At 42.9% G+C, this 14,835-nt stretch overlaps 1 protein-coding gene across 4 annotated transcripts in view; it reads left to right on the top strand.

The window, feature by feature from the left end:
* The window catches only part of LOC144672853 (A-type potassium channel modulatory protein KCNIP1), a 222,607-nt gene that overhangs the window by 76,809 nt on the left and 130,963 nt on the right, over window positions 1–14,835 (top strand). For all 4 annotated transcript variants that reach the window (XM_078534834.1, XM_078534836.1, XM_078534837.1 and 1 more), the window contains 2 exons: window positions 8,607–8,714; window positions 9,602–9,706. In XM_078534834.1, coding sequence (XP_078390960.1) covers window positions 8,607–8,714; window positions 9,602–9,706 — 213 coding nt within the window. The remainder of the gene's footprint in view (window positions 1–8,606; window positions 8,715–9,601; window positions 9,707–14,835) is intronic.

A 14,835-nucleotide genomic window follows, 5' to 3' on the forward strand; every position in this document is an offset into this window, starting at 1 on the left:
TGAATCGTGATCCAGTCCTGCCTCAAGTGAGGGACCAAGTGTTACATGGTTTGTCCCAGGAATCAGCCTCTGATGAAATGAAGCCATATTTCAACCAAAGACATGAGATGAGCAGTAAAGGTGGTATTCTATTATGGGGTGCACCTTCATAAGGAAGGGAACCACTCTTAGTAGAGCTACACAGTGCCCATCCAGGAATCTTGCAAACGAAGACAATAGCGCAAAGTTATGTATGGTGGCCGGGGATGGACGGTGATATTGAGAAGGTGGTTAAACACTGTGAGCAATGTCAATAGCTACAGAAGTTGCCGGTGGCAGCCCCATTACACCCATGGGAGTGGCCTGGTAGACCCTGGGTGCCATTGCACATAGATTACGTCGGTCCTTTTCTTAGAACCATGTTTCTACTGATTATAGATGCTCATTCCAAGTGGTTAGACATTTATGAAGTAAAGTTGCCAACATCAGGGGCTACTATAGAAAAACTATGCCAAAGATTTTCTATCCATTGGATTGTCAGAAGTAATCGTCTCAGATAATGATACTGCATTTACATGCACTGAATTTCAAAGATTTATCAGCCTCAACGGTATTAACCATGTGAAAACTGTACTGTACCATCTGTCATCTAATGGACTGGCGGGAAGAGCAGTACAAACTTTTAAGGCGGGAATGAAAAAGTAAACAGGCAAATCGTTGGAAACCAAACTTGCTCGTTTCCTATTTCAATACAGAACAACAACCCCTCCCCCCGCCCCCGGCTCCCCCACCTCCCCCCCGCCCCTCCCCCAACTCCGCCACACACTACAACAGGAGCAACACCTGCAGAATTACTGATGAGGCGTTGTCTTCGAACAAGACTGAACCTGATACTTCCTGATTTGGAGGGGAAGGTGGAGAAAAGTCAAGAGAAGCAAAAAGTGACTCATGATTTCCATAGTCGTGAGTGACAATTTACTGTTGGTGAAGCGATATATGAAAAGAATTTCGGTGGAGGACCAAAGTGGTTACCTGGTAAAGTAAGTTCTGTTACTGGACCATTGTCGTACCACATGGAAGTGGAGGGCCGGATCACCTGTAATCATGTGGCTCATTTAAGACAAACAGAGATACCCCAACAGAATGATGTTCCACCTGTAACCATTAGTGAAGCAGTAACCAATTCCCGTTGAAGTAGCTCAACCAGGGACAGACATGGCCGATATCTCTGTTGGAGTGGAAGATACTGAACTGCCTGTGCCTAATGAGGAACCTGATGTTAATGCGGTTCCAGAGAATGTCTTTCCGACAAAAGAATCTGATGTTGTGGAGCTGCAACATTCCACACGGATCAGGAAACCACCTAATTGACTGAACTTGTAATTTCATGGCCTGTGTAAATATTGTAATGTCATGAGATAAATATCCTTGTAAATACAAAATGTACAGAAAAGTTAAAGGGAGAGGAATGTAGTAATTTTAGTTTTGAGAAACATAGGACTGTAGTTTTAAGAATAATCCTGTGTTGTAAGATCACATGATCTGCATAAACCAATGAGTTTGCAGCGGGGGAACCTCTAGTATGGAGAGTTTTTCTTTAGTTATGGAGTTAAATGCACCCAAGTGGCTGCTGCTGCTGTCTTGTAAATAAAGTTCAGTATTTCCACCAAGAAAAGTAGACTGAAAATCAACTCTATGGGTAGAATCCTCGTCTCGGTGAGCGGGGGCGGGGCCCACTTGCCAATGCATAAAATGACACGGGGTGACATCGGGCGTGTGTCATGACATCACCGCGCGTCATTCAGACTTAACTGTCAAAGGCCTATTAAGGTCATTTAACAATCAATTAAATCATTGACCTGAGCTGCCCGTCCAACCTTAAGGTTGGCAGGCTGGTGAAGAGCCCAGGCGGCCGTCACATTTTTTATGGAATCTCATCCATGGGCGGGATGAGGTTTCATGAATGATCTTCAAGTGTTGGAAAAATTTTTATTGACATTAATGGACATGTCCCAGCTCATGTGACAGTTTCACATGAGGGGACATGTCCTTAAAAATTTTTCTCCCTTTATTCAATGTTTTATACGTGAAATTAATCACCCTTAGGCAGCTCTGTGCCTCAGGGAGATTTCTGCACTCTTTCACACACATGCGCAAAAGAGCGCAGGTCCCAACTTAGCCTTCTCCTCCCTCCCGCACAGGGAGCGCACAGCACTTCCAGGTGCCCGTCGTGCTGGGCGGGCCTTAATTGGCCCGCCCATGTAAAATGTTGGTGCCCAGCCGATTGGGGGCTCCGATTGGCTGCGCACCCGCTCCCGCCCAGCCCCCCCGACAGGGAGAAAATTCTCCCCTATAACACTAACGACCCTCTGAGAGAAGAAATTCCTCCTCACTTCCATCTTCAATGGGAGACCCCTTATTTTTAAACTGTGCCCCCAGTTCTAGACTCTCCCATGAGGGGAAACAATTTTGCAGCATTGACCCTGTCCAGCCCCCTCAGAATCTTATATGTTTCAATAAGATCACCTCTCATTCTTCTAATCTCCAATGAGTATAATCCCAACCTGCTCAACCTCTCCTCATAAGATAAATCCCTTCATCCCATGAATCAGCCGATTGAACCTCCTCTGAACCACTCCCATTGCAAGTATATCCCTCCTTAAATAAGGAGACCAAAACTGTGCACAGTATTTCAGGTGCCGTCTCAACAATACCCTACTCTTATACTTCATCCCTCTTGCAATAAAGCCAACATTTGCCTTCCTAATTACTTGCTGCACCTGCATACTAACTTTTGTGATTATGTACAAGGACACCCAGATCCCTCTGCACTGCAGCATTCTGCAGTCGTTCTCCATTTGAATAATATTCTGTTTATTCTGTTCTTCCTGCCAAGTGAAAAATCTCACTTTTCCCACATTATACTCCATCTGCCAATTTTTTGCTCACTCGCTTAATCTATAATCCTTTGCAGACACTTTGTATCCTCCTCACAACTTGCTTTCCTACCTATCTTCATATCATCAGAAAATTTGTCTACAGTACAGTTGGCCTCTTCACCCAAGTCATTAATATAGACCGTAACGAGTTGAGGCACTGATCCCTGCAACACTTCATTTGTTATAGTGTGCCAACCTGAAAATGACCCGTTTATTCCGCATCTCTATTTTCTGTTAGGTATCCAATCCTCTATCCATGCTAATAGATCACCCCACAATACCATGAACATCTTGTGTGGCACCTTTTGTATGGCATCTTATCAAATGCCTTTTGGAAACCCAAATACACTACACCTACCGGTTCCCCTTTATCCAACCCGCTTGTTACACCCTCAAAGAACTCTAATAAATTAGTCAAACACGATTTCCCTTTCACAAAACCATGTTAACTCTAACTGATTGTATTCTGGTTTTCTAAATGTCCTGTTACTACCTCTTTAATAGTGGATTCGAGCATTTTCTCAATGACAGATGCTAGACTAATGGGCCTGTAGTTTCCTGCTTTCTGTCTCTCTCCATTCTTGATCAGAGGCATTACATTTGTAGTTGTCCAATCTACTGGGACCTTTCCAGAATCTAGGGAATTTTGGAAGATTACAACCAATGCATCCACTAACTCTGCAGCAACTTCTTTTAAGATCCGAGGATACAGATCATCAGATCCAGGGGACCTGTCAGCTTTTAGACCCATTAGTTTTCCTGTTACTTTTTCTCTAGTGATTGTGATTGTTTTAAGTTCATCTCAGCTTTGAGGTGCTACTTTGCGCTTTCTAACTTGTTCACCCTGTAGGAATTGGTTCTTGCTCTGCTACAGGGGAAGAAGCTAGCTGTTTGGTGAGCATCTGATAAGTATCAGGTGAGTGGTTAAGGCCTATTCTATTCCTAAGGTTTAAAATAGTACAGGAATTTGTGGTAAGATTAATAAAATACATAAAAGAAAATAAATAATTGAATAAATAAGTAAATAGTCAATTAAAACACATTAAGGATGGCAGGACAAGTGATGTGTCAAGGTTGCAGCATGTGGGAGCTCCTGGATAACATTGTGATCCAGGGCAAACACGTCTACAGTAAATGTTTGCAGCTTGAGGAACTTCAGCTCAGAGTCATTGAGCTGGAGGCTGAGCTGCAGACTCTGCGACACTTCAGGGAGGGGGAAACTTACCTGGATGCTTTGTACCAGGAGGCAGTCACACCACTTAGGATCAGGACTTCTGATTTGGTCAGTGGCCAGGGAGAGGAGGGTGTGACTGTAAGTGAGGCAGGTAAGGGGACCCAGAGGGCAGGAGTGTGAGCCTCCGAAATTGTCCAACAGGTTTGAGGTTCTCTCAGCTTGTTTGAATGAGAGTGGGGGCTGCAGGATGGATGAGCAAACTGACCATGGCACCGTGGTACAGGAAGCCATTCAAGTGGGGGGAGCAAAAAGGAATGTAGTGGTAGTCGGGGACAGTATAGTGAGGGGGGTTGACATTGTTCCCTGTAGCAAAGAACAAGAGTCCAGATGGCTTTGTTGTCTGTCCAGTGCCAAGATTTGGGACATTTGCTCAGGGCTTGAGAGGAACGGACAGTGGGAACAGGAGGATCCAGTGGTCGTGATCCATGTAGGGACCAACGACATAGGCAGGGCAAGGAAGGAGGCTCTGCATTGTCAGCATGATGAGCTAGGCCCCAAACTAAGAAGCAGAACCTTAAAGGTAATAATCTCTGGATTATTATCTGACCACATTCAAATTGGCATAGGACAAATCAGATTAGAGAGATGAATGAATGGCTCAAAGGCTGGTATGGGAGAAGTGGGATCCATTTTGTGGAGTACTAGCACAGTGGGGGAGTGAGGACAGTGGGGGCTGCACTGTTGGGACGGTCTACACCTGAATCATGCTGGGATAAGTGTTCTAGTGAGCTACATAACTAAGGAAGTAGAGAGGATTTTAAACTAAATAGTGGGGGGCAGAGATCAAATATGGAAGCATGTGGTAAGCCAAAGAGTAGAGACAAGGCAAGAGAGATAGGTACTAATATGGGAAATGATAAACAGGAAGGGACAGAGAGTACAAATTTAAGAGTAAATCAGCAAATAAGGCTAAAGGTCACAAAAATAATATAAGGACAAAACTAAAGGCTCGGTATCTGAATGCATATAGCATTTGAAACAGAACAGATGAACTGATAGCGCAAACAGAAATAGATAAGTACAACCTGATAGCAATTACAGAGATACAGCTACAAGATGACATAGATTGGGGCCAGAATATTGAAGGCTACATGACATTTAGGAAGGACAGGAAGTTAGGAAAAGGTGGAGGGGTGGCTCTGTTAATTAATTATGGTATTGCACATTAGGGAGGGATGACCTAAATTCAGGGAACTAGGAAGTAGAGGTGGTTTGGATAGAGATGATAAATGATAAGGACAAGAAGTCACTTGTGGGAGTGGTGTACAGGCCCCTAACAGTAACCACATAGTAGGATGGGGTAGAAAGGAAGAAACAATGGGAGCTTGTCAGAAAGCTATGGCAATAATCATGGGGAATTTCAATCTATATATAGACTGGAAAAATAAGATGGGCAAAGGTAGTATAGATGAAGAACTCATAGAATGTTTTTGAGATGGTTTCTGAGAACAGCACATTCTGGAGCCAACCAGAGAGCAAGCTATACTAGGCTTGGTATTGTGCAACAAGGTAGAATTAATTAATTACCTCATAGTTAAAGCACCATTAGGTAGCAGTAAACATAATATGATTGAATTTCACATTCAGTTTGAGAGAGAGAAGAATGGGTCCAAGACTAGTATTTTAAACTTAAATAAGGACAATTATGAGGGCATGAAAGCAGAGCTGGCAAATTAGGCTATGGGATGGGTCAATAGAGATGCAGTGGTAGATATTTAAAGGGATATTTCAAAATACACAGAATAAATACGTACTAACAAGGAAGAAAATTTCAAGGGGAAGACCTACCATCCATGGTGAACTAAAGAAGTTGAAGATAGTATCAAACTTTAAAAAAAGCATATCATTGCGCAAAGATGGGTGGAAGATCAGAAGATTGGACAGAATATAAAGAAGAGCAAAGAATGACTAAAAGATTAATAAGGAGGGAAAAATTAGAGTATGAGAGAAAGCTAGCTAGAAATATAAAAACAGATGTTAAGTAAGAATTTCTATAGATACTTAAATAAGAAAAGAGTTAACAAAGTGATCATTGGTCCTATAGAAAGTGAGTCTGGGGAATTAATAATGGAAAATAAGGAGCTGGTAAATGAATTGAACAGGTATTTTGCATCGGTCTTCACTATAGAGTATACAAGTAACATCCCAGCAATAGCTGTAAATCAGGAAATGCAAGGGAGGAATTCAAGAAAATTGCAATCACCAGCGAAGCGAGCAAACTTTTGGAGCTGCAGGCTGACAAATCCTTGGGTCCTGCTGGACTTCATCCTAGGGTCTTAAAAGAAGTGGCTGGTGAGATAGTTGATGCATTGGTTTTAATTTTCCAAAATTCCCTAGATTTGGCGAAGGTTTTATTAGATTGGAAAACAGCAAATGTAATTCCAGTATTCAAAAAGGGAGGGAGACAGAAAGCAGGAAACTACAGGCCAGTTAGCTTAACATCTGTCATAGGTAAAATGTTAGAAGCTATTATTAAAGATGTGATAGCAGGGCACTTAGAAAAATTCAAGGCAATCAGGCAGAGTCAACATGGTTTTGTGAAAGGGAAACCGTGTTTAACCAATTTATCGGAGTTCTTTGAAGGAGTCACAAGTGCTGTGGATAAAGGGTAAGTGGTGGATGTACTATACTTAGATTTCCAGAAGACATTTGATAAGGTCATCAAAGGTTATTGCAGAAAATAAAAGCTCCTGGTGTAGTGAGTATGGTTGCTAAATTTACTGACAACACAAAGATAAGTAGGAAAGTAAGTTGTGAAGAAGACACAAGGAGGCTACAAAGGGACATAGAATTGGCAAAGATCTGGTAAATGGAGCGTAATGTGTGCAAATGTGAAATTGTCCATTTTGGCAGGAAGAATAAAAAAGAAGCATTTAGCTAAATAGTGAGAGATTGCAGGGCTCCGAGATGCAGTCAGATCTAGGTGCCCCAGTGTATCACTCACAAAAGGTTAGTTTACAGGTACAACAAGTAATTAGGAAAGCTATTGGAATGTTCTTGTTTATTGCAAGGAGAATTGAACATAAAAGTGAGGAGGTTATACCTCAGCTATACAAGACACTAGTGAGACCACATCTGGAGTACTGTGTACAGTATTGGTGTCCTTATTTAAGGAAGGATGTAAATGCATTGGAAGTAGTTCAGAGACGGTTTACTAGACTAATACCTGGAATGCAGGTTGTCTTCTGAGGGAAGGTTGGACAGACGAGGCTTGTATCCACTGGAGTTTAGAGGAGTAAGAGGCGATGTGAGTGAAACATATAAGATCCTGAGGGGTCTTGACAGGGTGGATGTGGAGAGGATGTTTCCTCTTGTGGGAGAATCTAGAACTAGGGGTCACTGTTTAAAAATAAGTGGTCGCTCATTTAAGACAGAGATGAGAAGAATTTTAAGATAAAATTTCACCCCTTTTCTATTTTTCCTTAGTTCTGTTGAAGAGTCATGCGGACTTGAAACATTAACTGTGCTCCCTTCCACAGATGCTGCCAGACCTGCTGAGTTTTTCTAGGTATTTTAGTTTATGAGAAGCATTTTTTTCTCTCAGAGGGTGGTGAGTCTCTGGAACTCTCTTCCGCAAAAGGTGGTGGAAGCAGAGTCTTTGAATATTTTTAAAGCAGAGCTAGATAGATCCTTGATAAGCAAGGGGGCGAAAGGTTATCAGGGGTAGACGGGAATGTGAGGTTGAGGTTACAATCAGATCAGCCATGATTTTATTGAATGGTGGAGCAGGCTCGAGGGGGCAAGTGGCCTACTCCTGCTCCCAAGTCACATGTTCATATGTTGTCTACCATGAAGACAGATACAAAATACTTGTTCAAAGTCTCTGCCATTTCCTTGTTTCCCATTATTAATTCCCTAGTTTTACCCTCTAAGGACCAATGCTCACTGTTGCTGCTCTTTTTATTTTTATATACTTGTAGAAAGTTTTACTGTCTGTTATTTTTTGCTGGTTTTCTCACACTCCAATTTTTCCCTCTTTATTTTTTTTACGTACTTTGCCAGTTTTAAAAAATTTCCAAACCTTCTCCCCCAGCACTTATATTTACAGCATTAATACAGCTTCATTTTAAATTTGATACTTCTTTAGTTACATGGGTGGTGCATCCAAATAGACCCTTTCTTTCTCACTGGGAAATATTTTCCTTGGGAGGGGGCGTTAATTTTTGATGTGTTTCCAGGACCATGGAATTCAAATGCGACTTGCACAAAAGCCCAGCCCTGACATTGCTCAGCCTCTATATACACACACTCCCCAACATAGCCTGCAGCTGACGCACTGGAGCTCCTGAGCAGATTAGTTATTTCCTCCTTTCACAGGATTCCGAAGATAAAGTGCGCATCATTTGTCGAATCCCTTTCAAACTCCTGAGCAGAGTGTGCTAAACACAGCTTGATCAATAGGTGCTAATGTTCGTGAGACAAGAGTTTATTCTGTGCTCTGCTTCTCATTTCAGGACTTTGTGATGGCTCTTTCAGTATTACTGAGGGGTACAGTTCATGAGAAGCTCAGATGGACATTTAACCTGTATGATATTAATAAGGATGGATATATAAACAAAGAGGTAAGCAACCTTAAGCCAATAATTAACAAAATAACATTCTCCAAGTTTCTGGAAGGATATTTGAGGGAGTTCTGATGCATATATTAGTAATAATTAAAATGGAAAGACAGTGTACTAAAGGGATGGTCTTCAATGGGGGGTTACTGTATGAGAGGGATGGTCTTCAATGGGGAGTTAGTGTACTAGAGGGATGGTCTTCAATGGGGACTCAGTGTACTAGAGGGATGGTGTTCAATGGGGAGTTAGTGTACTAGAGGAATGGTCTTCAATGGGGGGTCAGTGTACTAGAGGGGTGGTCTTCAATGGGGAGTTACTGTACTAGAGGGGTGGTCTTCAATGGGGGGTCAGTGTACTAGAGGGTGGTCTTCAATGGGGAGTCAGTGTACTAGAGGGATGGTCTTCAATGGGGAGTTACAGTGCTAGAGGGGTGGTCTTCAATGGGGAGTCAGTGTATTAGAGGGGTGGTCTTCAATGGGGGGTCAGTGTACTAGAGGGATGGTCTTCAATGGGGAGTTACAGTGCTAGAGGGGTGGTCTTCAATGGGGAGTCAGTGTATTAGAGGGGTGGTCTTCAATGGGGGGTCAGTGTACTAGAGGGATGGTCTTCAATGGGGAGTTAGTGTACTAGTGGGATGGTTATAAATGGGGAGTTAGTGAACTAGAGGGATGGTCTTCAAAGGGGGGTTAGCGTACTAGAGGGGTGGTCTTCAATGGGGGGTCAGTGTACTACAGGGATGGTCTTCAATGCGGGGTTAGTGTACTAGAAGGGTGGTCTTCAATGGGGGGGTCAGTGTACTTGTGAGATGGTCTTCAATGTTTTGCTTCTGTTTTAGAGCAGGGCAGACCTTAGTCTAGGGGCGACTGAACCTTCTGTTACTTAAACCACAGGAAATGACTGACATTGTGAGAGCCATCTATGACATGATGGGCAAATATACATACCCTGTGCTGAAGGACGATGCACCTCAACACCATGTTGACATCTTTTTTCAGGTAAATGCTTACCGTCTTTATCACTGTCAGAGTGCCTCTTTATTGGGTTTGTCACTGTCAGAGCGCCTCGTTAAACGGGATTGTCACTGTCAGAGTGCCTCGCTAAACAGGTTTCTCACTGTCAGAGTGCCTCGTTAAAAAGGTTTGTCACTGTCAGAGTGCCTCGCTAAACAGGATTGTCACTGTCAGAGTGCCTCGTTATTGGGTTTGTCACTGTCAGAGTGCCTCGTTAAACAGGTTTCTCACTGTCAGAGTGCCTCGTTAAAAAGGTTTGTCACTGTCTGAGTGCCTCGTTAAACAGGATTTTCACTGTCAGAGTGCCTCGTTATTGGGTTTGTCACTGTCAGAGTGCCTCGTTAAACAGGTTTGTCACTGTTAGAGTGCCTCGGTAAATGGGTTTGTCACTGCAAGAGTAACTCGTTAAATGGGTTCGTCACTGTGACAGAGCCTCGTTAAAGGGGTTTGTCAATGTTAGAGAGACTCGTTAAACGAGTTTGTCACATTTAAAGTGCCTCACTAAATGGGTTTGTCACTGCAAGAGCAATTCGTTAAACGTGTTTGTAAATGTTAAAGTGCCTCATTAAACGGGTTAGTCACTGTTACAGTGCCTCATTAAACGAGTTAGTCACTGTTACAGTGCCTCATTAAATGGGTTTGACACTGCTAGAGTAATTCGTTAAATGGGTTTGACACTGCTAGAGTAATTCGTTAAATGGGTTTGTGACTGTTAGAGTGCCTCGTTAAATGGGTTTGACACTGCTAGAGTAATTCGTTAAATGTGTTTGTCACTGTTAGAGTGCCTCGTTAAACGTGTTTGTCACTGTTACAGTGCCTCGTTAAACGGGTTTGTCATTGATACAGTGCCTCATTTAATGGGTTTGTAACTGTTAGAGAGCCACGTTTAATGGGCTTGTCACTGTTAGAGAATGTCGTTTAATGGGTTTGTCACTATTAGAGTGCCTCGTTAAACGTGTTTGTCACTGTTAGAGTGCCCTGTTTAATGGGTTTGTAACTGTTAGAGTGCCTCGTTTAATGGGTTTGTAACTGTTACAGTGCCTCGTTAAACGGGTTTGTCACTGTTACAGTGCCTCGTTAACCGGGTTTGTCACTGTTACAGTGCCTCGTTAAACTTGGTTGTCACTGTCAGAGTGCCTCGTTAGACGAGTTTGTCATTGATACAGTGCCTCGTTTAATGGGTTTGTAACTGTTAGAGAGCCTCGTTAAATGGATTTGTCACTGTCATAGTGCATCGTTAAACGGGTTTGTCACTGTAAGAGAGCCTCGTTCAATGGGTTTGCCAGCATTAGAGAGCCTCATTTAATGGGTTTATAACTGTTAGAGTGCCTCCATAAACGTGCTTGCCACTGTTAGAGTGCCTGGTTAAATGGGTTTGTCACTGTTTGAGTGCCTTGTTAAAGGGGTTTGTCACTGTTCGAGTGCCTGGTTTAATGGGTTTGTAACTGTTCGAGTGCCTAGTTAAATGTGTTTGTAACTGTTAGAGTGCCTCGTTAAACGTGTTTGTCACTGTTAGAGTGCCTTGTTAAATGTGTTTGTCACTGTTAGAGTCCTTGTTAAACGTGTTCGTCACTGTTAGAGTGCCTTGTTAAACAGGTTTGTCACTGTTCGAGTGCCTTGATAAAGGGGTTTGTCACTGTTCGAGTGCCTCGTTAAATGGGTTTGTAACTGTTAGAGTGCCTCGTTAAACGAGCTTTTCACTTTCAGATCACCACGTTAAATGGGTTTGTCACTGTTAGATTGCCTCGTTAAACGGTTTGGTCACTGTTACAGAGCCTCGTTAAATGGGTTTGTAACTGTCAGAGTGCTCGTTAAACGGATTTATCACTGTTACAGTGCCTCGTTAAACAGATTTGTCACTGTTACAGTGCCTCGTTAAATGGGTTTATCACTGTCAGAGTGCCTCGTTAAATGGGTTTGTCACTGTTACAGTGCCTCGTTAAACAGATTTGTCACTGTTACAGTGCCTCGTTAAACTGGTTTGTCACTGTCAGAGTGCCTCGTTAAATGGGTTTGTCACTGTTACAGTGCCTCGTTAATGGGTTTGTCACTAATACAGTGCCTCGTTAATGCGTTTGTCGCCGTTAGAGTGCCTCGTTAAATGGCTTTGTCACTGTCAGAGTGCATCGTTTAACGGGTTTGTCACTGTCAGAGTGCCTCGTTACCGTGTTTGTCACTGTTACAGTGCCTCGTTAATGGGTTTGTCACTGTTCGAGTGCCTAGTTAAATGGGTTTGTCACTGTTCGAGTGCCTTGTTAAAGGGGTTTGTCACTGTTACATTGGCTCGTTAAACGGGTTTGTCACTGTCAGAGTGCCTCGTTAAATGGGTTTGTCACTGTTCGAGTGCCTAGTTGAATGGGTTTGTCACTGTTCGAGTGCCTAGTTAATGGGTTTGTAACTGTTATAGTGCCTCGTTAATGGGTTTGTCACTGTTATTGTGCCTCGTTAAACGGGTTTGTCACTGTCAGAGTGCCTCGTTAAATGGGTTTGTCACTGTTCGAGTGCCTAGTTAAATGGGTTTGTAACTGTTAGTGTGCCTCGTTAAATGGGTTTGTCACTGTTCGAGTGCCTTGTTCAACGGGTTTGTCACTGTTCAAGTGCGTGGTTTTATGGGTTTGTAACTGTTAGAGTGCCTCGTTAAAGGGGTTTGTCACTGTTACAGTGAATCATTAAACGGGCTTTTCACTTTCAGAGAGCCTCGTTAAAGGGTTTATCACTGTTACAGTGCCTCGTTAAAGGGTTTATCACTGTTATTGTGCCTCGTTAAACGGGTTTGTCACTGTTATAGTGCCTCGTTAAATGGGTTTGTCACTATCAGAGTGCCTCTTTAAACGTGTTTGTCACTGTTAGAGTGCCTCATTTAATGGGTTTGTAACTGTTAGAGCGCCTTGTTAAAGGGGTTTGTTACTGTTAGAGTGCCTCGTTCAAGGGTTTGTCACTGTTACAGTGCCTCGTTAAATGGGCTTGTCACTGTTAGAGTGCCTCGTTCAAGGGTTTGTCACTGTTACAGTGCCTCGTTAAATGGGTTTGTCACTGTTACAGTGCCTCGTTAAAGGGTTTGTCACTGTTACAGAGCCTTGTTCAACGTGTTTGTCAGTGTTAGAGTGCCTCGTTAAAGGGGTTTGTCACTGTTACAGAGCCTCGTTAAACGGGTTTGTCACTGTTACAGAGCCTTGTTCAACGTGTTTGTCAGTGTTAGAGTGCCTCGTTAAACGGGTTTGCCAGCATTAGAGAGCCTCGTTTAATGGGTTTGTCACTGTTAGAGTGCCTCGATAAACATGCTTGTCACTGTTAGAGTGCCTTGTTAACTGGGTTTGTCACTGTTCGAGTGCCTTGTTAAAGGGGTTTGTCACTGTTCGAGTGCCTAGTTAAATGGGTTTGTAACTGTTAGAGTGCCTCGTTAAAGGGTTTTGTTACTGTTAGAGTGCCTTGTTAAAGGGTTTGTAACTGTCATAGTGCCTCATTAAACGGGTTTGTCACTGTCAGAGTGCCTCTTTAAATGTGTTTGTCACCGTTACAGTGCCTCGTTAAACGGGTTTGTGACTTCGAGTGTGTTGTTAAAGGGGTTTGTCACTGTTCGAGTGTCTCGTTAAATGGGTTTGTAACTGTTAGAGTGCTTCGTTAAACGGGCTTTTCACTTTCGGAGTGCCTCGTTAAATGGGTTTGTGACTTCGAGTGTGTTGTTAAAGGGGTTTGTCACTGTTCGAGTGCCTCGTTAAATGGGTTTGTAACTGTTAAAGAGCCTCATTATACGGGTTCGCCACTGTTAAAGAGCCTCATTAAACGGGTTGGCCACTGTACTCTTGCACTTACAAACAGTGCCTCGTTAATGGGTTTGTCACTGTCAGAGTACCTCGTTAAACAGGATTGTCACTGTTAGAGTGCCTTGTTAAAGGGTTTGTCACTGTTACAGTGCCTCGTTAATGGGTGTGTCACTGTCAGAGTGCATCGTTAAACGGGTTTGTCACTGTTAGAGAGCCTCGTTCAACGTGTTTGTCAGTGTTAGAGTGCATCGTTAAACGGGTTTGCCGGCATTAGAGAGCCTCGTTCAACGTGTTTGTCAGTGTTAGAGTGCATCGTTAAATGGGTTTGCCAGCATTAGAGAGCCTCGTTTAATGGGTTTGTAACTGTTAGAGTGCCTCGATAAACGTGCTTGTCACTGTTACAGTGCCTCGTTAAACGTGTTTGTCACTGTCAGAGTGCCTCGTTAAATGGGTTTGTCACTGTTACAGTGCGTCGTTAATGAGTTTGTCACTAATACAGTGCCTCGTTAATGAGTTTGTCACTGTTACAGTGCCTCGTTAAATGGGTTTGTCACTGTTACAGTGCGTCGTTAATGAGTTTGTCACTAATACAGTGCCTCGTTAATGAGTTTGTCACTGTTACAGTGCCTTGTTACATGGGTTTGTCACTGTTACAGTGCCTCGTTAAATGAGTTTGTTACTGTTACAGTGCCTCGTTAATGAGTTTGTCACTAATACAGTGCCTCGTTAATGAGTTTGTCACTGTTACAGTGCCTCGTTAAAGAGTTTGTCACTAATACAGTGCCTCGTTAATGCGTTTGTCACCGTTCGAGTGCCTCGTTAAACGGGTTTGTCACTGTTACTCATGCCTTGTTAAATGGGTTTGTCTCTTTTAGAGGTCTTCTTTAAATGTGTTTGTCACTGTTTCAGTGCCTGGTTATACGGTTTTGTCACTGTTAGAGAGCCTCGTTAAATGGGTTTGTCACTGTTAGAGTGCCTCGTTAAACAGGTTTGTCACTGTTACTCATGCCTTGTTAAATGGGTTTGTCACTGTTATAGTGCATCCTGAAACGGGTTAGTGACTGTTCAAGTGCCTCGTTGAACGAGTTTTTCACTTTCAGAGTGCCTCGTTAAACGGGTTTGTCACTGTTTGAATTACTCGTGAAACGCGTTTAGCACCATTAGCGTACCTCGAAAAAAAGGTTTGTCACTGTTATAGTGCCTCGTTTAATGGGTTTGTCACCGTAAGAGAGTCTCGTTAAACGTGTATGTCGTTGTTAGAGAGCACGGGTTAAATGTGTTTGTCACTGTTACAGTGCCTCGTTAAACGGATTTATCACTGTTAGAGTGCCTCATTAAACGGATTTATCA

This window comes from Cetorhinus maximus, unplaced genomic scaffold, assembly GCF_964194155.1.
Source record: "Cetorhinus maximus unplaced genomic scaffold, sCetMax3.hap1.1 HAP1_SCAFFOLD_115, whole genome shotgun sequence".
Classification (NCBI taxonomy): domain Eukaryota; kingdom Metazoa; phylum Chordata; class Chondrichthyes; order Lamniformes; family Cetorhinidae; genus Cetorhinus; species Cetorhinus maximus.